Source organism: Saccostrea cucullata, unplaced genomic scaffold (assembly GCF_032062105.1).
Source record: "Saccostrea cucullata isolate Sc308-1 unplaced genomic scaffold, CSIRO_AGI_Scuc_v1 ctg17610, whole genome shotgun sequence".
NCBI lineage: Eukaryota > Metazoa > Mollusca > Bivalvia > Ostreida > Ostreidae > Saccostrea > Saccostrea cuccullata.
This window is the reverse complement of record NW_026929424.1, coordinates 2,610-28,461: the sequence shown is the minus strand read 5'-3', so window position 1 is coordinate 28,461 and position 25,852 is coordinate 2,610. Positions and strand designations below refer to the sequence as shown.

General features: G+C 33.5%; 1 protein-coding gene across 1 annotated transcript; it reads left to right on the top strand.

The window, feature by feature from the left end:
* Window positions 1-5,532: 5,532 nt before the first annotated feature.
* LOC134280804 (axotactin-like) lies at window positions 5,533-25,636 on the top strand. Its single transcript, XM_062763258.1, has 22 exons — window positions 5,533-5,852; window positions 8,208-8,591; window positions 11,622-11,801; window positions 13,012-13,260; window positions 14,708-14,814; window positions 15,465-15,646; window positions 17,099-17,253; window positions 17,467-17,789; window positions 18,341-18,477; window positions 19,165-19,274; window positions 19,675-19,923; window positions 20,337-20,571; window positions 20,805-20,897; window positions 21,152-21,267; window positions 21,659-21,808; window positions 21,998-22,171; window positions 22,378-22,603; window positions 23,231-23,329; window positions 23,923-24,065; window positions 24,355-24,606; window positions 25,143-25,277; window positions 25,440-25,636. Exons 2-22 carry the CDS (start codon window positions 8,225-8,227, stop codon window positions 25,619-25,621), a joined length of 3,864 nt encoding a protein of 1,287 aa, XP_062619242.1. The 5' UTR covers window positions 5,533-5,852; window positions 8,208-8,224; the 3' UTR covers window positions 25,622-25,636.
* Window positions 25,637-25,852: the final 216 nt, after the last annotated feature.

Here is a 25,852-nt window from a genome sequence, read left to right as displayed (position 1 = left end):
AATTGCAGAGATCTTTTTTTTACTCTTGGCATTTTTAACCAGGATCCATTGAAGTTTACAAGGTGGTGAACGTGAAGCAGTGCATTTTTCCCCGTGTTTACTGTCAGATGCGCAATGTTGCCCATGTATTGATCAGAACTCAGGGTACCGATTGTGATTTGTGAAAAAAACTATACTGCTTCCAATTCTGTGCTGCAACAACATGTTTTCCTGAATGGATGTAGCAGATATTTTCTAGTGGCATTGTATCCTGATTAATGGGTTGGAAACTAATTGCAATTACTCCTCTGACAAAAAATGAACTTTGTCTGTAGAAGCTTACCATTTGTTTACTCCATTAGTTGGTGAAATTCTGGGAAATCAGGTAGGCATTTATGTGGTCATTATATTTTAAAAGTTAGAGGTCAGTGCCCATAAAATACACTGACCATGCAATACAAATATTATTGTATTAAAATGCCATGAAGTCCATTAGCAGAATGTTCTGAGGCAGACTGGGGCTTTCAACAATTGTGTTGGTTTTTGTTATTTAACGCACTGGAAAATATTTATCTGGGTTACAGCTATATCTATTATTTGATTTCTGACTTTGTACGGAAAATGGTGTTAGTACTGATATACCAATATTTTAACTCATGGAGTGGCAGCTGAAAGTAATTCTTTTTTAATGGAATCGATACTTTCTTCATTCTTTTAAATTCAGTACTTTAACAACACAAGAAAATAGAATTGATTTGTGCTCTGAAAATTGTTGATACAAGCACTGTTTTTTTTTTTTTTTCATTTTTTTTCATGGAAAATCATAATTGTTAATTATTTTGTTCAAAAACAAATACCAATTCAGAATTCCAATAGCTGTACAATGAAATGAGTTTTGATTGCATATGAATATTGCTTTTACTGCAAATGGAGTTTTCTTTGGTGCAGGGAATTAATCCATATCTAATTTACCTCATGCAAGCTAATATTATTTTGTCTGAAAAGAAATATTCTTCATGCAGCTGATCTCAATAAGAATTTTTTTTGGCCCGTAATTGCAAGATTAAGTTTACAAAGAAGCTGGGAGAAAGGGAATTAATTTTGTTGATTAATAGAAATATGAAATACTCAGGCAAAATAAACAGAACTTGCAGGATCAGAAGCTGTAGAAATTCTGTAGAATTGACATAAGAATTAATATAAACGGAAAACATAGAATCCTTGTATTACATGCAGAGTGCGGATATTGCAGGGTTTGATTAATCAAGAGATCTGACTAGGTCTGCAAGGTCTGTAACAGATGATGAATGTCCAGCAACTCTAGTCTAGCAAAACAGTTATACTTGTAATTACAAATAAAAATGAGATTTATATGAAATTGAAGCCTGATGATTAAGATAGCATCTCTGAAATGATTGATGGTGAAGCAATATTAACTCTCAGATGCCGAAGTCAAGAGTGAAACTAGGTCTCTGTCGGAAAATTGAACAAAAATTGGTTCTCTACAAATGCCTTTCGTTTCTTGATTGCAGAGACCTTTTTTTTCATCTGAATTGCCACTTGTAATCTATTGCAGTAAAACATTTCCTTAATGGCTAGATACTAAAGATTTTTTTCTTTCTGCCTCGAGACAAGAGATTTTTTTATGCTAAGCTTTCCGAGTTTGGGAGGAGAAGAGGGAAGTAGTTGTAAAGACATACTATGTAGGTACTGAACATATATTGAAGATGACACTTACTGACAATTCATGTACAATTAACAACATGTGGTAAAGCCAATGTTATTTGATTACCTAAATTACTCACTACATTGTTTTCTTTTTTTTATTTCTGTGGATGGGAAAGACTTTGTTAATTAATACTCTGAAAATAGTACCTGACCTGAAGCGACTCAGATTAATTTATGTGCACTTTAGATTTGACTTGGAAGCACCTTTTTAGCTCTACTGGTCAGAGACCAGAAGAGCTTATGTGATAAGCATCCTGGGGTAGTCTGTCTGTCTGTTGTTCAAATTATGTCCCCCGGGGATAGTCTGGGGCCGTCTGTCTGTAAACAATTTTTACAAGAAATATAAAGGAACATTTTTAGTCTGATTTCAATATTACTTGGCACACAAGTAGACTACATTAAGATACATAGAATAGTGCATCGGTTTTTGATTTCGATGAACTGTGTTGCCATGGTTACTAAAAATAGAATTTTCTGTGAAATTCCTTAAAAACACTACTCCTTCTACAGTTTTGGTCTGTTTTCAATATAACTTGGCACACAAGTAGACTTACACTACGATAATATATAGTGCATCAGTTTTTGATTTCGATGAACGGTGTTGCCATGGTTAAAAAATAGAATTTTCTGTGAAATTCCTTAAAAAGCATCCTTCTACAGTTTTGGTCTGATTTCAATATAACTTGGCACACAAGTAGACTACACTAAGATACATAGAATAGTGCATCAGTTTTTGATTTCGATGTGGTGTTGCCATGGTATATAAAAAAAATTTTCTTAAAATTCCTTAAAAACGCTACTCCTTCTACAGTTTTGGTCTGATTTCAATATAACTTGGCACACAAGTATACTACACTAAGATACATAATTTAGTGCAGCGATTTTTAGTTCGATGAACGGTGATGTCATGGTTACTAAAAATAGAATTTTCTGTGAAATTCTTTTAAAACATATATTCTACAGTTTTGGTCTGATTTCAATATAACTTGGCACACAAGTAACCACTAAGATACATAGAATAGTGCATCGGTTTTTGATTTCGATGAACTTTGTTGCCATGGTTACTAAAAATAGAATTTTCTGTGAAATTCCTTTAAAACGCTACTCCTTCTACAGTTTTGGTCTGATTTCAATATAACTTGGCACACAAGTAGACTACACTAAGATACATAGAATAGTGCAAATCAAAGTTTTTGATTTTGTTGAACGGTGTTGCCATGGTTACTAAAAATAGAATTTTCTGTGAAATTCCTTAAAAACACTACTCCTTCTACAGTTTTGGTCTGAATTCAATATAACTTGGCACACAAGTAGACTACACAAAGATACATAGAATAGTGCATCAGTTTTTAATTTTGATGAACGGTTTTGCCATGGTTACTAAAAATAGAATTTTCTGTGAAATTCTTTAAAAACGCTACTCCTTCTACAGTTCTGGTCTGATTTCAATATAACTTGGCACACAAGTAGACTACACTAAGATACATAGAATAGTGCATCTGTTTCTGATTTCGATTAACGGTATTACCATGGTTACTAAAAATAGAATTTTCTGTGAAATTCCTTAAAAACGCTACTCCTTCTACAGTTCTAGTTTGATTTCAAAATAGGTTGGCACACAAGTAGACTACACAAAGATACATAAAATAGTGCAATGGTTTTTGATAAGTACAAACCAGTAGAGCTACAGTCTCGACAGAGACTTCTGGTTTTGTTTCCCAAAATACCTGTGTGAAATATTTGAACTCTTTATAAGATGTAATCTTTACAAGACGGTGGCTTTAATTGAAATATACTGCAGTGTGTGGCAGGTTAATTAATACGTCAGTTTGCAGGTAGCGTGAACTCTGCTAATCGAGATTTCAAGGTAGATTTAAGGAAAGGACTCCGATTTTGTTTCTTCTTCCACTGGATTTGCTTATCAGCGGTACTGGTGTATTTAGTTAAATGGCCGGTGTGGTCGAAACAAGTTGTGACATTTAAACCCCCCTCTTGAATTCATAAGTTTTTTTTTACGTGAGAAGCCGCGGTGAAGTGTTGTAATAATAGCCGATTTGATTGGCGATTATATTTGTTAATTTGTGCTTCACCTAAAAGAACATTATAATCTTGTCAGATATATATGGAATTTGTGACAGGTACCTTGTATACATATAGACATGTATATAACTTATTACTCTCTGGAATCTTTAAGAGCATAAACAGGTAAATTTTCAAATTAAAAATCACATTTATATAAGTACATTTTTAAAGGTCAGAGATTTAATTGTCAAAATGTTTTTCACTTTATCTTATTTGAATCAAATGTTGTTAAATGGTAGCAATTGATTTACATCCTTGGGCATGTGAATATTTTTGCATTTAACTCAAGAAAAAGATTTTATATATGTTACAAAGTGTATCACATTCATCTAAAAATGCTTCACTTCCCTGCACTACTTTTAAAATCTAGTTTTATTTATTTGTGCATTCACTGAAATAAAGCATTAATTTATTTACAGACTTTACTCTCACATGTCTTGCATGTTATGTCTGTGAAAAAGTCCAGATAACTAATAAGCTGTACAAATTAGTGAGGGTGAAAGCATTGAAAAATAAACAGTGTTTTTCACTGATATAATGTAAAGAAACAGGAGCCAGAGTCAACAGATGGGAAATGTATAGAGCGTAATGGCAATAGTAGTATCAAATAAGTGGTCAGACTTCTGACTAATTTTCTCTATCATTACCCTTATTAGCTGTTTATTTATTTACTAATGACTAAAAAAAAGAAAAGAACATGCAAAATAATATTTCTTCTCGGACAGAAGCACTGTAGGGAAGAATGAGATTTTTAAAGTTATTTTACATTCCGGTGAATGCAGTATGTTTACCACTTAAACTTAAATTAATTGGTTTTCCCCTATTATTTCCGATTCTAATGGACTATAGGGCAGTACTGCTTTAAGCTAAACGGCATTTTAATATTCCTGTTCTTAGAATATATAACCAAGCATGGACTTTAAATTTCCCAATATATTGAACTGAATGAATGAATGAATATAGCATTTGTTATCATAATTATCACCTAGCCCAAAATTACATTTTTTCCCATATGAAAAGGTTTAATTCCCAGATGTATTGTGTTTTTCTGTCTTATATTGCATTTAAGTATGAAAGAAATCATATTGTTCATTTCAGAATGAACAGTTCAATTTCTTTGGAATTTTTTTTTTGCACCTATCCCATATTGTAGAGGTAATTTATTTTATTTATCGCACCTGAGGCAAATGTAAAGCGGGTTGAATATCACGGGTATATTTGTGTATCGATTGTTTATACGGTGTGAAAAAATATGGCTTAAATCTAGTTGTTTGCATACATACATGAGTGGTTGAATGTGTAATTCAAAGGCATTAAAAGTATTTGTTGTATGGACTCGAACAAACAGCAGTTCAACTAGAAATGGTTAAAATGCTTCATTTGAGTGGAAAATCTGCAAGATTATAATTGCATGATTCTCGAATTTTGGGTCCACAGGCAGATTGAAATCTAATGTTGTTGTCGGAATTTCCAGACGACTTTCATCGATCATTGATCATGCCATTAAAGAGTTAACAGTGAATTACAATGAATATGTGGTATCATTTAAACAGATCTGATATTGTTGCTGGGTAATTCTAAACTTTTTGGTTGCAGCATCAACAGATTTAATGGATAGCATTATATAATAGCTACATTTACGATAAAGAATGCAAAAATACACCCCAATTATATAATGATATTACCGCGCAGCTATACGGATAGGAAATCAATTTTCAAGCATTCCAACTGTAAATTCATAGGCCTTTCAGAATTTTTTTCCAGTTTGAATGAATAGCATTGGATTAAGGCGCAGAATGAGTTGCCCCAGTAAAAGTATAGCTAGAGACTTCTGGTCTCCTATAGTTTATTGAACTTCACAATTGTCAGTGGATGTCATGTTACAAAACTAGGGTGCAGTCAATATTTTGTGTAAACCACTTGTGTGACAATGTGCAGGAATGGTGACTGATTTAACAATCAATGCAAAGAATGTTCTCTTTTTTCCAGATATGTGATGGAACTAGATGTACATAGTAGCTCGGAGTATTAGAATAGGATAATCTTTAACTGATTTGAATCAGGTACACATTTTATTTATATGCCCATGCAGTATAGATTTTCAAATTCAGATAAAAGTGTGCTCTATCTAAAAAAAAAAAAATGTTATTTTTTATAGCAGAATAATTTAATAAAATACATTTGATATTCTCGGTATAGACAAGACACTTGGATTACAGAATAAAGTCTTGTTATATTTTTTCTTTGAATTCCATTTTGGAAAAATATACCAAAATTTTACTGTATATTCTATATAAACAGTATAATGGTTAATAAATAATTTATTACTGTCTGAAAGCATTCAAATGATAATGTTATGTGACACAATCTGGGAGGAAATACCTGCAAGCTTGTGTATGGAACCACTTTGAATCAGGCTTCATCGTGTTACATTCAGCACATCTGGTTTGGATCAATGATCATGGGGGAACATGCTTAGATTCTGTCTCTTCGGAGGAATTTTTACAATATCTTTATATTCGTTGTCAAATTTTAGAAGTTTGTATTCATTCGATCAATTCTGGGGAAATGAATTTTTTTTTTCTTTTTTAAAGAAATACCTATGGTAGATTTAATCATCAATTTAAGTAACTATTTAGATCTGAAGGTTACCATAGGTACTCATGGTTGAATCCCCTTAAACTTTATAAACTGAAGTAATTTTGCTCTTGCACATAATCGGTTTTTCTTTCTTTCTCATAAGATATTTATCAGTCTGTAGTCCTTCCTTACTATACATTCTCAGCTGGCTATAGCTCACAGCAGGAAAGATGTTGGTTATATAGACACCAATAATATTAGTAATTGTTGTCTCAGCCAGCCTTAACAGTAATGGCTCAGCATCCCACCAGGTGTGTTTAAGTACAGGGATCAATGGCTTCCCTGAGACCTAATTGATCACACAATAACAATGATGACAGTAGAAGGACACACCGTTTTATATTTCTTTTAGTTGGATTTAACACATTGACCGATTTTATGGTCAGCTGTGCTACAACATTGGTGGTATAATATGTGAAACCTGCACAGTATTTACTGTATAAAGTGTGGCCCCTTTCATAATTAATGGCCATGATAAATGGGACATTAATTATTAAGAAATGAGGTGTAGGAAATAGTCAATGTGTCAAAGGTGGTCCATTAATCGATTGATTTTGTGGAATTTATAGTAGCTAGAACTCAGTGATGAAAGTTGACATGCTCTAAGGTTGTATTAGTTTTCTTATGACTTCATATATATATTAGATTTATTATGGCATTTAATAGCAAGTCAATACCAATATTTCTTGTTCAAAGGTGTATACTAGCAATAGAGTGTACTGTGAGCTTTTTTGATGTTGGAATATTTTAATTCTCTGACAGAGCTAAAAAAAACATGGGCTTTTTTAATGTGTTGGTAATTCACTGTTTCTGCCACAACACACCAGAATGCCATTAAGTTGATTACTCTGTGAGTATAATTACAATGACCCGCTCCAATCAATTTCTTAGCCACCTTACTGATATTCCCCAAGCCAGATCGATTGGACATGCTTCACTTACTTATAAGCAGACCAATTAGTCAGTGAAATCCTTGTGGGAGGTTAGGGGTCAGAATCGTAGGTCGGGGAGGGAGGATTACTTTATCAATAATTGTGGGGCTAGAGTTACAGTGGCTAGAGTAAGGCTTAACAGGAAGGTTGTATGTTGACATTGTGGGGGTGATCATTGAGTGGGGATCTTGCAGTTGAAGGTTTCTTTCCTGGAACAATTAAAGTGAAATAGAGTTAATCTAAAGAGAGTGTGATGATTTTTTTTTGTATTGGATTTTGGTGAAGATTTGACTTTGTTAGATTTGAGTTTTCTGATTAAAAACAGAATTTTAAACATATTGTTTTATCTATCGGTGTATTGCTACTAAGACATGTAATTGCTGAATGAAAGAACAAATTATATGTATTGTTCCCTGACTTAATCCTTTGCACGGACCTTTTTCATCAGTTCTTTTTTTTCAAGTGTTAATTATTGTCTTAGATGTTTACTGAGGTTTAGAACATGCATCTCTTGAATTGAGAAAAATTGGACAAGGTCAGTTTGAAAGACTGACTCAGTCTTATATAAATGTTCATGTATATTGAAGTACCAAGCTATTTTTTTGTATCGTACATTTATTTCCATTGAATTGATGAAGAGTTTGTATTTTAATAGCAAAATTTATGGCTTAGTATATATGTATGCACAGTCACTTGTTTTAATCAGTACTGTAGAAAGAAAGCCATTTAGTTTTTTTGAATGGTGATATTGGAGATGTCTCGGGGAGAAAACTTCTTTATAAATGACATAGTCTCATAAAATTAATTTGTGATTCTTATACCTAATCTGGTATATTTTTTTTCTAGATTCAAAGGATGAGCTGATGGACCAGAGAAATCCTGTTTGCCCATCCCTGTGGGGGCTGCTTTTATTCTTCTTCGTGTGGACCAGTGGTTATGTGGACCCGGTCACCACCAGCACAAACCCCACCTCAACGTGGACCTTCTCAAAGAACCAATCTTATCTGGCCTTCTCCCCCAATCTCACCTCAGTAAAAGACCAACAGATTATCTTGAGTTTTAGGACAAGATCTCCCAATGGATTATTATTCTGTCATTATTTGGAGCATTTTAATCAAAGTTTACATCCTCTGTTGGAGAACTATCATTTTTGTGCAGAATTAAGTCACGGATATTTACAAGTGAAATACGACCTTAACCAGAATTCTGATGTGATTAAACTTGGAAGAGGTAAGCTAGCATACGTCAAAGTGGACAACATTCATTTTATAAATAAACCTAGCAAAGTCATAGGTGTATAAATTTCATTTCTGTCATAAAATTTTACCTTCATAAGTCCAGAGAAAAGATTTATAGACAAAAGCACAGGTAGAACTGCCAGTGTTAAAACAGATGTGTCACTTAGCATTTTTAATATATGATAGTAGATATGAGTTTGTCCGATATGACACTTGTCAGTCAGTATGTTTGTCAGTGCCACGAATGTATTATTATAAAACTGTACATTAATAATGCTGTAATAAGCATTTTTAATATGGTAGGGACACAGTTTCACATATTCACCTGCAAGGAATGTTGTTTTTTACTATATGAATAGAGCGTTTTGTATCTTAATAGACAGGATTGTAGGCATTATATAACTCAAGAGTAATTTTCAAAGTTATAATCATTTCCTTTTGACATCTCAAAAGAATTGAAAAAAGCATGTGGTTTCATTGAGGCTATGTCCAATAGATTAAAAACTGCATGCTATAATTTAAAAATGTGCATAATTTGTAGAACGTGCAAGTGAAGACACCATCTGCATTGATTTCAGGATAATTATACAATGATTTCATTGCTTACCAAACCTAGTAAAATTCTTTTACATGGCCTCTGCCTTATAATGACAGCTTTTGAAACATGGCATTCCCCGTAAATCATTTCCCATATCTAATTTGGATTTACAGATTAGGAAAAGCGCAGTAAATTTAGTGCTGGCTTATTGGCATTTACAGAAATAAATATTGTACAAATTAGGTAGATCAACATTAAGATAACGAGATTATTGAAACAGCAGCCTGTGACATAAAAGTCACAATAGAGAGGCCCCCTATTGGAATGATAGAATCAATTTTCTCTAGCTCTCTCATTGACCTTAGCTGTCAATCATTATTAAGATGGGGCCCCCATCAGCTGTAGGGAGATGAATAGGATTCTAAAGAACTGGAAAGTCATTTTGTATAGTTAATAATTAAAATGAACGACTTTTTTTATAGATCCTGTTAAATATCAATTCTACAATACAGTGTTCTGGAATCTCCATACAGATTAACGCATGTTCAAGTTTTTAAATGCATGTGATTCTATGCCATGCTAAAAAACTTTTATCAGTTTTATGCAGAGGTTTTAACCATAATTTATTACATAAAAAAGTTCAGTAATTCACTGTATTAAGCATGAATTTACTATAAGGGTATTTAATATACATGTAACTGTATTTTACTGTATATTCCTTTACAATATTAAGAACTTAACAAAGGATTATTTGAATACAATGAAATGTGGCATGTATACAAGGGATATGAAGTCAGAGTAGAAATATAAAGGCATTCATTTTATATAAATGTACTGAAAATCTTGGATAATATAGTGTAGAATTCTACTTGATAAAATTGTAACTGCTAAAATCTACCCAAGTATTCTTTGCCAAGATCAAGGTCAAAACTTATCCAAATAAATGTAAAATATATAAACATACAAAGGGATGTCGACCTGTCCTGATGGAATTTGTCTTTCATAAACATGTCTGAGTATCAGAATACCCAATTCCTAAGATATTGATCTTCTAATGCTATCAGTCCATTAACTCTTTGATAAAGTCAGGCGGGCCTTTTGTCATGTATATGTCCTTATGTCAGGACAAAGACGGGTCTTCTATTATTGATAAACTCTCCACCCGTAAATCACAAAATCAATTGGTGATGGACGCACTCAGGGGGATAAGACTGTCCACATTCCACATTGTCCAGTGGTTCACTGGGCAGAGTCTGAATTTGTATGAGCTGGCTACTTAAAATCTAAAAAGCACACATTGAATTATTGACTAAGTAGCTAAATAATGGTCTGTCTAGAACAGTAGGGAAGCTATCTATGATTCATGGATTTTTCTTGAGGGATGGACTTTATGACTGTTTCTAGTACATTAAGGTTTTGAATTGAATTAATGCGTATGAAAACACAATATAACAGAGGTATAAATGGGTATATCCGATTGATTTTCTCTTTGTTTCAATATAGGCATGCCATTAAAATACCCTCTAGAATCTATACTGTTGGTATATAGCTTGGAAACTTTTAATTTGCTGTTCTATAAATTGTATGAGAAATATAAGCTTTAAAATCTATAGAGCACAAGTTTGCTCAGGAGCAATATTTACATATTTCATTGATATTATCATTCTACACATTATATCAAAATATTGAGCCTGATCAGACCTGTGATGGGTGACTTTTACTCAAAATATAGATGTAATATGTACATTTTTTTGTAGAAATCATGGAAATTTAAAATTTACATTTTCGTGACGTCATTTCAAACATATGACGTCATTGCTAATGAAGATATTCAGTGCTTTGATGTCAGCATATATCCCCTTGTTTAAGAACATATTAAATTAAATATTTCTCCGTCAAAGTTTGATTTTGGGGACAAATATTGGTTATTACTGAATAAAATTCTTTTGGTACTATGGATTAGACAGAACATTAAACATACACAATATGACATATTGTATTCATATATGATATACATGATTCTCTTGAGTTAGCCTTACTAAAGGTATACTTATTAAAATATGATATATATACAAAAATTGCTTGTACAATCAGAACTTATTTGTACATAACAGCCAAGGGGGATTAATTAACATAGTTCCCCAAAGACAGCATGTACATGTATGGATGTACTGTACTTGTACAGTTCAAGAAATCATCCTGTGCAGATGAAATTTTGCTAAAGTGGTCTTAACTCTTTCTGATCAAATTTTGTCGAGCATCCATCTGTTTGTCTGTCTCTCTTTTTCAACTTCTAGGCCACTAGGCCAATTTCAACCAAACTTGACAAATTTGTGAAAATAAAGTTCTCACTATTAAACACACTAAAAAGTGATTTAAAGTTGCATTCTCAGGTAAAAGTAAGAGCCTTATTTTTGACAAAATGATTTTGTATGGAAAAGTTCATATTGTATGTATACACTGTACATCTATATTTTATTGTAGCCTTGAATGATGACAGTTGGCATACAGTGGATATATTTTTGAACACTACGACTGGTGAGCTACAGGTCTCCCTAGACAATCTCCTGAGAACCTCTAGATATCTGCGAGCCTATACGCAGTCTTTAGATATCAAGTCCATATTGGACTGGAAACGATTAAAGTCGGTGGTCTCATATGCAGGTAAACATAAACTCATTCTTTTTTTTTGTTGTGAAATTTATGGATCAAATTAATTTATTGTCTGATTGATGATGTAAAAATTAGCATTCCATATATCTAGCACTGCATTACAATTTTTTAAAATACAGTAATGCATGAAAATTGTTCAATTTTGAATCTAGAATTCTTGAGGTCTACTTTTCTTTATTTCGGTTTCATTTATTTTGTCTCGGTAGACATTTCTTAGATATTTCCAAATGTCTTTCAATCATTATCCCTCTGTGAAATTAATTCTCTCAAATCTTTGAAATTTGCATGCTTTTGTTGATGTCAAATTGTACTTGAAGTTTATATGACCAATATTTAATGCTTTCAATTGTTAAAATATCAGCCTATTTTAAAGCACAAGTTTAATTAATATGGATTTTGCCATCGAAAATTTTTGGGGGGAGGGGGAAAGATTAGGTCCATTTGCAAATTCCTCATGCAGTTCTTCTATATTACAAGATGGCATAATCATGTCTTGAATCTAGGATATATCTCTTAAAATCTATTAATGTTCACACATCATTTATTGCTAAAAGTCTGTTTTTGGATGGAATGACTCTTTATACTTGTATAACTACAACCTACTTTATGTTACCTGTGGGTTTTCCAAGCAATAAAACTTAAGCATATATTCTAAATATATATACATGTTGATTTTTAACAATATGATAATTATTTATATTTGTACATTTAAAATGCATTCCTATATCTTTATACAACCACTTCAATTGGTAAATTCATTAGATATATAGGTGTTAAATGGGACTTGTTTTAGCAGGAACTGGCTGTGGAGGCCTCTTTATTTGACATCTTAAAAGAAAAAAAAGAAAAAGTCAAAAATTGTGTTAGTCATATGTACTTTGTTGTGAAAAAAATCCAAAGGAAATCTTTTGCCTGCATCTACAATTGCAAGTAAACCTGTATTGAATTAAAATTAAAACTTAAAAATTTATGAAAAAACTGTATGAACTACATGGATTAATAGTGTATGAAGATATTTTCTCTTTTGTTAAAATGCATGTACTTACTGATGTAAAATATTTGATGCATGCAGATGTACAAATTAAACTCCCTTTTCTTTACAAGCAATCATTTCATTAAAAAAATGAAAAATATATTTTTTGAAAGAGAGATTAGATAGTACAATTCATATTGAAGCTAAAACCCTCTCATTAAATTTCAGGATTATCCCCCTCAGTTTCTCTGGAGTATCATCAGTTTATTGGTTGTCTGCAGTCATTGAAGTATCGGGAACTGATTGAGGTGACATGGGAGGTCTCCCCCAGCATCATCATGCAGGCTGAGTCTGGGTGTCGGGACCTGTGTCGGGAGGAAAACCCCTGTGGGCAGGGGCGATGTATCAACCTGTACACCTCTGTCCAATGTGACTGCTTCTCTCTGGACAGGGAGGGAGAAAAGTGCCAAGACACAAGTATGAAGCTCTCTAGTATAGAATAAATTTGTTATGAAAGGGTGGGTGGGGGCTAATAGTAGGTAAAAGAGGGAAGGGGGATATTTTACATTTTATTTTACCTGTCAGGAATGAGTTTGTATTGCAATGTATTAACGGTAGGAAAAAATGTCTTAGAAACAAGCATGCAGACTTGAGGTTTTTTTTGGTTTGAAATTTCTTTGTTCAAGGGTGGGTGGAGTTTGGGGAAGGAGGGACTTCTTACAATGGCAGGTACAAGAGGGAAGGGGGTTCCTTTGTGTTTTATTGACCAGAAATAAATATATTTAATTATCAGCAGACTGAGAAGTTCAGGTGTTTCTTGTTTGGTAGATGATTACATACACACCTTGTTCTGACTCTAAAAATAAAAACCAAACCAGACAAAAACATATCACTATGTACTATAATATACCCCTGCACTTGAGGTAAAAAAAAAATAGACGATGAATAGTAGATAGTCTACTTTATTACTTGTGTGGCCACAGACGTTCTGTAAATAAATAATTTATGGGGGAAAAAAATCACCTACAGTGTTTTGTGGTTTAGTTATTTGGTGTGAAAATATTGATTTCCATGTGAAATAGGACGCAAAAATTTTCTTGATTGTTTTCAAAGATGATTGAAATATGTTTAAAAAATTAATGAAACCCTTCACATTGTCAAAAGATTTTGATCATAATAGTTTAGTTATGTAGATTTTATGAATAACTTCTTTCAAATGAAAGTCATGATTGATGGGATAGATAAACTTTGTATGAAAAGTAATCTACACAAAAAAGTGAAGAATATTTATTGCAGGTGAAAATTATTGATAAAAATTGAGAAAAATTTGCACTTAGGAAGAAATTTATGATTTTCCTAAGAAGAATGAATAATTCTATGATATTTTGGCATGGGCAGAATTTTTTGATGGGAAATTTTTTCATTGAATTTTTTTTTAAATTTGATTTCTCGAAGAATTGGCTTTTCTAAAGGAAGTTTTATTTGACAAGTTTTTATAATGGAATTTATATAATGGTTGACTAGTCTAACAAAGTGAAAAATAGCATCATACAAACTGCATTTTCTTGATGCCTTCCCTTGAAAATGTTTAATGTTTAGGAAATTAATGTTAAAGAGATAAAATTATAAGGATAATTTATTTGATGCTTTATGATATATTTTCAAAGAAGTGAGGATATTTAAATCCTGTTGCAATTTTCAAAGTTCTCAGCATGTTGAATTTTAATCTATTATTGATACTGCCCACATGTGCACTATAAAATGAATTTGGTGTAAATTTAATGCTCTACATGAACAGGTCACCATGAAAGTTTGTATTAAATTGCAAAATAAAAAAACCTATTTTTAAGCTCTTTATTGGAAAGACTAGCAACAGTTATACATGTATGAGGGTAAAATGACATTTTGTTATTCATTGTTGTAGCTGTTACTGAAATTACACTCCACGGCTATGAATGGTTGACCTACCAGCTTTATACAGAGGAAGAGAGGACCTTACGTGACAGTAACAGATTCAGCTTACAATTCAAAGTAAGCAGGACCATGTAGGGAGGATTCAATTCTCCCTGTCTCTTCTCATTCCTTTTGATGTCTCTTAATAAAAATTGGAAAAACTAATCCTATTACCTTAAAGATATCTGTTTAGTTCACACTTCTTGTGCACAGAAATAAGAAAGATCCATAAAGAGCAGCTTAACACAAAGAATTGTAGATATGTATGTCAGTGCAGAGGAGTTATAAGTGTTCAAATAATTTTACTTTATGCATAAATGATCATTAACATTTTAAAAGCTATTTTTAATTTATGCACTAGGGATAATTTGTTATTTTTAAAAAAGATTATTGGACAGTTAATTGAGAATTTGAAGAGAATTTTCATAAGTATACTTTTCAATTACAATCTGTTACTTTGTAGCAAACCCCTACCCTCACCCCCCCAGCAAAATGTTAAAAATCATGACAGAACAAAATCATGTTTCTTCTTATGTCTTTTATTGGCCTTGAGAAAAATAATGAAATATGACCTTGAGGAAAAAGAAAAAAATTTTTTGCTAGAGCAATGAAGTTGTATTTCATTTAAGACAGAAACAGTGATTTGATTTAATTTCTCATATGCATTCATCCAGAGAATATATTGAATCTGATTTGTCAATCACCCAGTTATTGTTTCTAATTTGTAGTCAGACCGTGGGTCAGGGGTACTCCTGTATGCAGTGGGCAGTACTGACATGGGGGATACCAGGATGAAGCAGCACCATTCCCATGTCATTGCCTCCGTCCATCAGGGAACGGTCAAGGCCTCGGTGGCCTTCGGGGACGACATCCTGGAACAGACCATGGGCCTGGGTGTGGATGATAACAGGTATATATACCACGGTATAGTCATCTGAGTGAACACTTACAATACAATAAGGACAGATGTAAAATACGTACACTAGTCTCTAGCAGCTAGCTTATGAAGATATACATCTTTGTTAAGATAAAAATGATGCAGGAAAATTGACACATAAAATTAGATAATAAGATTTTATAAAATTTTATTATTTTTGATTGTTTAGATGCTGGAATATAATCTTGTACAGTTTTTCACCATAAAACTACAACTGAGATTTATTATTCTTTTTCCCCCTTCTCCTACCTGAAAAATAAATGTTATTTAATTTGAAAAAAAATTATTAAAAAAAAACAAATTGCAAAAGTTTATGAAGTTTTTGAGATACCACAAATGCTAACCCTTTTCTTTCATTTGGAGCAGTGATGGGTAAGTGAAATTTGCACTGTCACATTGCTAGTGACTTATTTACCTTGCAACTTTTAATATCGTATTTAAAAATGAAGCATGTGTATACATGTATGTCGTAATTTATGAGACGAAATGTGATCTGTAAGGAAAAATTAATTCAGTTTATTGAAAGATTTATCGCAGTAGTTGTCCAATAAGATTACACTTCCATCTAATTGAAATTCCATATCATTCAGATTTTTTCTATTCAATGATCACTGAGGAAAAAGCACGATCATTCAAGGCTTAAAAATGATTCATTGTGCCTTAGAAGATCATGTTTCATTGAATTCCATTCTTCATTTTATCTTTCAGTGCTATTCATTTTTGTGTTCTGATGTCTAACTATTTTTTTCATATGCATGTAGATAACTGAATTTTTTTTAAAATATGTGAAGACCTTTATATTTGTTAAAAGTATTGGTTAATCCTGTTAGTTTTTGCAAGTAATTGTCAATTTCATGAAGCATTAGACTTCAGTCACTGTTGTTATTATTTGTCATTGAATATAAATGTAAAATGCCAAAGTATCAAACAGAACCGATCAATCAATGGACAATAGCAGATAAGGTATACATGATAATGAATGCTTTTCTGGTGCTTATGTTTAGAAAACAATGAGTATTATATCTATATTCAACATTATACAACTTATTATAGCCAAGTTCATTGTCGAGTTTTTTTCCCTATTACTTTGCCTTAAGAGTGCACTTTTGAAGCTCAGTAAAGAAGCTAAGTATACCGTAAATTTACTATCTATAATCCAGGTGTGTTCTCATGTTGTTTATAACATATTTCTTGTACATGTAAGTTATCATCAAGTCATGTTTCATAAAGCATTTTTTGGCATCCATGCATTGCTGTAGCAGTAGTGATCTACATTAAGATCTATGGAGAGCTTTGTAAGCAAGCATGACAATGTATTATGAGGCATTAATGTCATCTTGCATCACAGATGAACACACTCAGCTTTTCAGGTGCTCTAGCTGTGATATATTTTGTGTCTTAATTCTCTGTTGTATTCATTAACAGGTGGCACAACTTGACCATTGTCCATGAGAAAGTGAAAGTAGAGTTTTACCTGGATGGCACGCTGTACGTTCACGAGACTGTCAATGATATGTACTACCTGGGCCTGGACCCATACATCTATATTGGAGGCGGTGAAAGCTTTGTACAGACACTGGGTATCTTTATAAAATAATGCAGTAATATTCATACAAAACATGCTTACACCTTTAATATACATTTTTGAACAAACCTTGATGATATTGTCGTAAGTGCAAAAAATATTTTGTGCAAAACATATAGTTAATGAATGTGACAAGGGTGTGCTCCATTTCACTACTCATCCAGGAGCTTTTTGGAGGGGAAAATGCCAATTTAATATTACATTGCAGGACTTCAAGTGAGACAGAACTTTGCTGGGTGTCTGAAGAACATTTTTGTCAATGAGCATTCCATTTTGTATGAACTCCGAAGTAACTATTCCACTAGTCAGCTTCATCCTAGCAACACAGAGATCCAATATGGCTGCCATAAAGTGGATAACATTCCTCTTACATTCCCGAGATCCAGGTCTATCCTGTTCCTATCCGGATATTATGGCAACACATTTAGTATCCAGTTGGATTTCAGAACTGTTAGAGAGACTGCAATTTTATTATCCACCGATATCCAGACAATAAATTCCTTTGGATATCCAGATAAAGGATATTTTGAGGTAATTGCTTTGTAATATTTTCCTTTATATCTTAGAGAAATAGTGAATATAATCGTATTCATTAACCAAATAATTAACAACATTATTACAGATACATGCATATGTTACAGAGATAATGTATAAATTATAAATCAGAAGTTTATAATATAGCTGTATGGATAAAACTTGCAAAATGTATAGCTGCTTGGATAAAACTTGCAAAATGTATCGCTGCTTGGATAAAACTTGCAAAATGTATCTCAGGATTCAGACTTTTAAATCATACATTTTTTGATTGCTGCAACTGACCAGTGCTGTCAAATACAGTTGAACTCCATATCTCGAACACTAATATCTCAAATCCTGGGATATTTTAAAGTATTGAATTTGAGATAACAAGATTTGACTGAAGTTCTTCTAAAATATTTGTTTCTTGTTTCATAAGGATTTTAGTTTTTCAGGAATTATCTTCAGTCAGTTTCTAGCTCATTTATTTCAGAATATATAATTATGTAAGTATATATATTAAAACAGTGCAAGGATGTGATAGTTAATCTAAAGTCTACCTGTAGGTATGGATTAATGGAAGTCTTCCTATGATGAAGTTTGTGAGGTCCATGTACCAGAACACCATTGCTAACACTACTCTGTTACCTGTCAATGTCAGCAATAACAAGTGGCATTCTCTGTCATTCAATCTCAAACAAGGGTAAGTTATCTTATTCAGTCCAAGACTGAAATACTGCATACCAACTGCCACAAGAATCTCACAACAATTATTTTAATTGAAAATATCACAGACTACCAATAAAAACTAGAAGTGAGCAATGAGCTCACTAAATGATACCCCCACCTCCCGTATGGTTATAATGGCAAAGTCCATGTTTTGGTGTGGCCGGGAAACCCAAAATATGTGTTGGATCAAAAAGTAAAACAGGAGGTGCACAATGGCAATATGTAATAAAGATTCTGTGAAAGTTTCATTAAGTTTCACTCAGTGGTATGAGAGGAGTTGTGGATAAGAGATGGGTACCCCAACAGACTTATGCACTGACGGACGGACATACCTATTACTATATACCCTTCCGCTTTTCAAGCGGGGGGTGTAACAAGTGACAACATTTCTTAACTATGTGTTTATTAAGTTTGGCATTGTAACCAGCCATGTGGTTGCAAATCAATTATTTAAGATACATGTGTTCAGTGGATGCCGACCCAATTGGCATGGCAATTTATTGACATGAACCTTCTATTTTTGCATTTAATAAGTAAATTGCTTCATCATTTACAAAAAACAATAGGCATAGATGATTTTTCAAACTTGTGAATTGATAATAATTGTACACTGTATGCACATTAACATTTAACAAATTTTCTATATATTTTTTTTCTTTAGCCAGGTGAAAATTTCTGTGGATAACTTGTCTTTGCCATCAATGTTCATTGGTAATGACTCTCAAATATACAAAAATGTAGAAATAGGATATGGCCACAGAATGTTTGAGGGTAAGAAATCATGGTTTTTCAATGTATTAATATGTATGGTTGAAAAAACCTGCTCTTCTTTGACATAAACATTGTAAATATTTGATTGAAAAATCTGTTTGAAATGTCATGGATGATAAAGTTTAGGTACTTATAGATTAAAGTACTGTAAACCAACTTTTATTCGCGACGACTTTAATTCGCGATTTACCGATAGTAAACTAGTTTGCGACGATTAATTTTCGCGATCAAGCCGTTTTTGGAAGTGTTTTTAATAGGATACTTAAGGACCCGTAGCGATGACGAGGATAAAGTATTGGTTTACAGTATTTAGTGTATTTTCTCTCTGTTGTCAATTTTAATGAACTGTTATCTTTGATTGCCTTTAAATCTTCACACTCAATCAAACACATTATTTCAGACTTCGTAGGATTTGTTGGCTGCATCAGGAACATAGTCATACAAGGACAATTCCTGGACCCCATTAGTCTGATGGAGAGTGCCCCCCCTGGGGGGTACCACGTGGGGCTCAAATTGGACGGCTGTCATTTGGTGGACCATTGTCGGACCCACCAGCACTGTCGTAATGGGGGGCGGTGCCTGTCAGACTGGGATGGGGTGACCTGTGACTGTTCTAGCAGTGCCTATCAAGGCAAATATTGTCAATTTGGTGTGTATTGTTTTACAATGAATTTTAGCATTAAAACATACTATAGAAACACAAATTTTCGTGGGCATAAAATTTTGTTGATTTGTCATCTAGGAAGGTTTGATGGACATAAAATTTCATTGTTTCGAAATTAAAGCGATGCAAAATATAGTCATATAAAAATTTCATGTGGGATTTATTTTCATTGATAATCAACGAAATAGATAAAATTTAATCCCTCAAATATTTCTGCTCCTACAGTATTTGAAATTCCAACAACACTCTGGCAGGACATATGCTGAACGGCAACTAGTTGTTAATACATGTAATGATGAAAAGTGCAATAAAATGAAAATAACGTTTGGCATTGCAAGCTTTTGTACTATCTAATCCCTGTTGATGTGTACCATCTTATCACTGTTGATGTTTTACAGCACGGTACAGGAGCAGCTGTGACAGTTACTACCAGAGTGGCTGGAGGAGTTCGGGAGTTTACGTCATTGACGTGGACGGCAGTGGTCCTGTCGAGCCGACGTACGTCACGTGTCAGATGGGAATCAGGACTGACGGAGATTATTACGGGCAGACCTTGATAGCACACAACCTCAGCAACCAGACTAAGGTCCGGGGAACAACACTGCCGGACTTGATGATGAGGCTTAGCTACAGGTGAGGGGAAAGAAGAGTGGGGTGGATCCAGGAATTAACTTCTTAGATATTGATTGAAGTGCATCGGTGGTAAAAAAGTGAACGATGAGACATTTAGAGACAACATTATGTCAAATGCCTTGTTCTCTGAAGATGTTGATCTAGATAGCCACATATACATATTTAATGGAGGAAATAAAGAATAAAATGTTAGGTAAAATTGTATAAAAAATGACTTGTTTCCTTCATTTCAGAGAGATGGGATTTGTAGAACTTCAGAAGCTAACACAGATGTCAGCCTGGTGTGAGCAATATGTCCAATATACCTGTCTCAATGCTCCCTTAAGGCAAGTCTTAGCTGTTGTTAGTTTTATTAATAAAAGCAGTTTCATATGGAGAGGTGATTAACTGTGCAAATAATTTGAATTCTAAGATTATTAAAAAAAAATTTGAGATTAAGATAAGGCTTTATTTGGGTAGTAACAATGACAGATTATTTCCATTTTTTCTTTGAAAATTTAGCACTTGCTTGTCCTTAAACATTAAGCATTCTGATAACTACTAACAATGATAGATGGAGATCTTGTTTGTTTTTATGTAGATTGGGAAATCTGACCAGTTTTAAGTCAGTGGATGGGACGGTGGTACAGTACATAGGAGATGTGGACCAGGCTCCCTCCTCAGGCTGTAAGAAGAGAGCCTGTAACTGTGATAGGGGTAAGTCTGTAACTGTGATAGTGGTAAGTTTGTAACTGATAGTGGTAAGTCTGTAACTGTGATAGTGGTAAGTTTGTAACTGATAGTGGTAAGTCTGTAACTGTGATAGTGGTAAGTCTGTAACTGTGATAGTGGTAAGTCTGTAACTGTGATAGTGGTAAGTCTGTAACTGTGATAGTGGTAAGTCTTTAACTGTGATAGTGGAAAGCTCAATACAGAATAATGATGTGAGAGGCTCCCCAATACAACATTATACTCAATTTCTAGGGCTTTATGGATGCTACAAAAGACAAACACGACATTACTTGTTAAATTGTTTTGGAATATGTGTCGAGTTTTATTTAAAATTTTGTTTCAAGTCTTTATGCACAACTAATTGATTATATTTCAGAGGATATGGTGGCGCGAGAAGACAGTGGTTACAATAGGATTACAAGTCAACTCCCTATTAAGGAAATTACAGTGTACCAGTTCACTGATTTCAAAACACCAGATTCCAAAGGATTCCTTACCATTGGTCCTCTAAAATGCTGGGGAAACAGTGAGTTCATTTAACCAAAATTTTATAGCAAACTTCAATTTAACTTCATAAAATATTGTTTGATGTCAAAAGAAATAGTTTCCTACAGATGATGTAAATAGCTTAAAATAATTATGTATCTCATTTCTCATTTATGTTCTTCAATCATCAATAAAACGTTTTCAAGTAAAAAGCTTCTTCTTTTGTCAGAGGAGAGTGTGAGTTGGTCAGCTGTGACCTTTGTGACAGAGGACTCTTTCCTTCAGTTACCAGGCTGGGTGTATGGAGACATGGCCTTCAGTTTCCGTACCCACCAAACCTCCGCTGTACTGATGTATCAGTCCTCGTCCAATGGAGACTGGTTCAAAGTCACATTAGTCTATGGTAATTATTCAATCTGGGTCTAGATTCCCAAAGAGAAATCCTTTTTTGTAATACATGTTGAGGACGTACCTTATAAATGCTTTGGCCAAAACTTTAAAAAATACAATGATAAGTCTAAAAAATACATAGTTTTAGTCGCTGAATGAAAACTTGTTAAATTATGGAATTGCATTATTTTTAAAATTATGTAATTCTTTTTTAAATAGAGGATTCCATTAGAATAGAAATTCAGATAAAGGAAAACCTAATTTTAAGTGAGACATTGGATGCTGATAAACCACTGAATGATGGGGCCTGGCACAGGGTAACCCTAGAACTTAGTTCTCACGAGGTTCGGTGTGGGCTTGATTCCATGAGAAAGATTGTGTCCATTCCATTCCACAGTAATATTACATTTGATAACTACCTTTACCTTGGAGGAAAAATGTATGAGTAAGTATCCAACAGTTACAGTAAACATGGAAGTTTGTTTGCAATGTTAATCATGCAAATAGAAGGTGTAGATTTAAGGGTTTTTATTATTCCCGAAGATGAAAAACAGGGGTCTATAGTGATGGGAGTTTCCATTCTTCCTTATATTTTTCCATACATTTTTAACACTTGAATTATCCATCTCTTTTCTGCAACTCCTCCTATAACACTGAATAAAATTTAATCAGACTTTTGCAGAATTTATGTTACATAATGCCATTGTGCATCTCAAAATATATGTTCTAATCAGACAGAAGGGGTCTAAGTGGAAGGGTGTGAGAGTGGAGTCTTGTTATGCAGCATTCTTAGAAGCTTAAATTGCACTATCTTTTCTGCTCCATCATTTTGTACACTCCCTCATGTCTTATCACTATCTCATTTTAATGCTTCAAAGGCAATAAAGTATAAAAACCCTAACAGCATAAGGAGCATTAGATACATTAACATTGTAGTCTGTAGCCCTGAGTGTGATGTCTCACTTAATAGCTGCAATCATCATATTGACAAAATGTTTTTACCTGTAAGATTTACTTGTGATTTATGATTATCATGATAATTCTACCAATAAACTTGATTTGTTTGATATAGCAGTGGATCCTATGACAACTTGCCTGGATTGATTGGCTGTGTGAAAGGACTTGTGTATAATGGCAGACCTAGGAATCTTATCAATGATGTATATGATGAGTATGTTTTATTTATTTTTCATCCTAAAGAGTTTCAAATTTTACAAGCATATATAGAAAAGGAATTTGATATATACTTATTCAACATTTTATTAATTAATTTATTTTTCTTCTCATTTGCCCTTTATATTCTACAAAATGCACTTATTTGTTACTTGGTAAAAAAAAGATGCAGTATTACCCACTATGATGTTGGAATATGAGCACATTGTATTGAAGTAAAATTCCATTAGCGGGCTCACTTAAGACAGTTGACCATTTTAACTGCTGTTAGTTTCAGCTGTATTGTTAGTTTACAATGTATTGTTAGTTTACAGCTGCATTGTTAGTTTACAGTATTTGTGTTTCCACATTTACAGTATGCCAGGTATACAGAGTGGTTGTAGGCCTCGCTGCTCTATTGTTAGTTTACAGTATTTGTGTTTCTATGTTTACAGTATGCCAGGTATACAGAGTGGTTGTAGGCCTCACTGCTCTATTGTTAGTTTACAGTATTTGTGTTTTAAACGTTTACATTATGCCAGGTATACAGAGTGGTTGTAGGCCTCGCTGCTCTATTGTTAGTTTACAGTATTTGTGTTTCCATGTTTACAGTATGCCAGGTATACAGAGTGGTTGTAGGCCTCGCTGCTCACCTGATCCCTGTCAGAATGGAGCACAGTGTGTGGAGATGTGGAACAGCTATCAGTGCATCTGTACTAACGAGTGGGCTCACTCAGGCCACAGCTGTGAAATCAGTAAGTCTTCTTAAACATAATCTAGTGTGATGCAACCAAAATGAAAGCAAGCAGAGCTCTGAAAAATGAAGAACTGTCTATAAGAGAGTGCACGATTTGAAGGATTTGAAATGCTTTTTAAAAAGTTGAAAATACTATTTTAATGGTGAATATAGTAAATTAAGTGCTTGCAATGCAAATAGTTGAGAAAAAATTCTGAGAGAAAATATTTACTCTCAAAAAATAATGCATTAGAAATATGAATAAATATTGACAGTTGCGTAAAATAAAAGTTAAATCTCCATTTCAGATATAAATGAGAATGTAGTGACCATTACTGGTGACCAATCAGCATTCTTTGACCTGAGGGTTAGCTCTAATCCCCTGGAAATGGAGAACAGGATCATCTTTAGCTTCCACACCCAGCTGAGGGAGGCCCTTGTCTTCTATATGTATGATGAACTGAACAACTTCATCCAGTTAGAGGTAGTGGAGGGCAGGAAGTTACGATTCAGCAGAAACAACTTCCAGCAGATCTTCTACACAGACATAGATGTCCCAGGTATGTACTCTTATAAGCTTTCACCTGATAATTCTGTGTAAATTATTACAGATGATCGAGTATAACTGTAAATCTTCACTCTAAATTATTCAGGTGAATATTCCTAATTCTCACAACAATGTACTTTTTAAAATCATTCTCCTGAAAGTAATAACTTTTGACAGACTTTTTTTTGTGATTTGTTCATTTTATGAGAGACCTCTGATTTTAAATTACGTGTTTCATCCTTTGGCCAAGTGTGCAGTGTGCATGTTGTGTAAATGTCTAACTGACGAACACCAATGTTGTACATATTGATGTATAAAAATTTTATGAAAAATGTTACTTGCTGACAAAATCCAGAGGAAGAGTCTCCATGAAATCACGGATCATTTGTTTTCCTCTTTTTTTTAGGGTGTGGGGGGGGGGGGGGGGGTTCAAACATTAAGTATATTGGCATTGTTGCATAAACTGTGTACAGTTGCATTCTAAAGCCTAAAATGAAGAACATGGAATAATATAATAGTTACCTTTGATGCCTTTTTTGTTTTTTCTAGGAATCACAGAACCCACATGGAAACAAGTCGTCCTGGATCCTTCAAAGATAAATGTGAACGGAAAAATCACATACCTGAACCGTGCTAACAATAAGTTGGAATCAGGCTACAGCAGTGACCCATTTGCTGGTGAAAGTAAGGATAGCAAATACATTGTGATTTTGCTTAGATAACATAATCAAGCACATGCATATAAAAAATTTGTAACACTCATAAGATAATGATTTACAAGTCCCTATATAAAAGAATTTTGCAAGATTTAAAAGTTGATATAGGATGATTTCCAATATATTTTAGTGGAAACCGTCAAGCCTCCAAGACCAAAAGAGAAACAACCACCTTTCCTTAGATTATACTTAGGTGGAACTCCTGCCAATGTAACTGAGTTGGATAAGTTTCAAGGATGTTTCAGGGGGCTCAAAATAGGGGACCGTCTTATTGATTTACAAAAGAACTCCGAGGGTAATACAGGTGTGTAATTTTCTTTTGTTCTTAATGAAGTGGAATTTTCAAATTGTGCTTTTCTGATCAAAATTTGTCTGTTGTCTGTCATTGTTGTCACAAGCTGTTCACAGATTCAGCTTCTCCAGAACCCTGGGCCAATTTTATGCAAACTTCGCATAGAATATCCTAGGGTGAAGGGAATTCAATTTTTTTTTTTTCAAATGAAGAGCCGTGCTCTTTTCTAATGGAATTTAATTAAGAGTTAA

Excerpts from the sequence above, each read along its gene's own strand:
- LOC134280804 (XM_062763258.1), top strand. The coding sequence starts at position 8,225 with ATGGACCAGAGAAATCCTGTTTGCCCATCCCTGTGGGGGCTGCTTTTA. Across the intron at positions 8,592-11,621 it reads TGTGATTAAACTTGGAAGAG|CCTTGAATGATGACAGTTGG; the intron begins GTAAGCTAGCAT and ends ATTTTATTGTAG. Across the intron at positions 22,604-23,230 it reads CTTGGAGGAAAAATGTATGA|CAGTGGATCCTATGACAACT; the intron begins GTAAGTATCCAA and ends TGTTTGATATAG.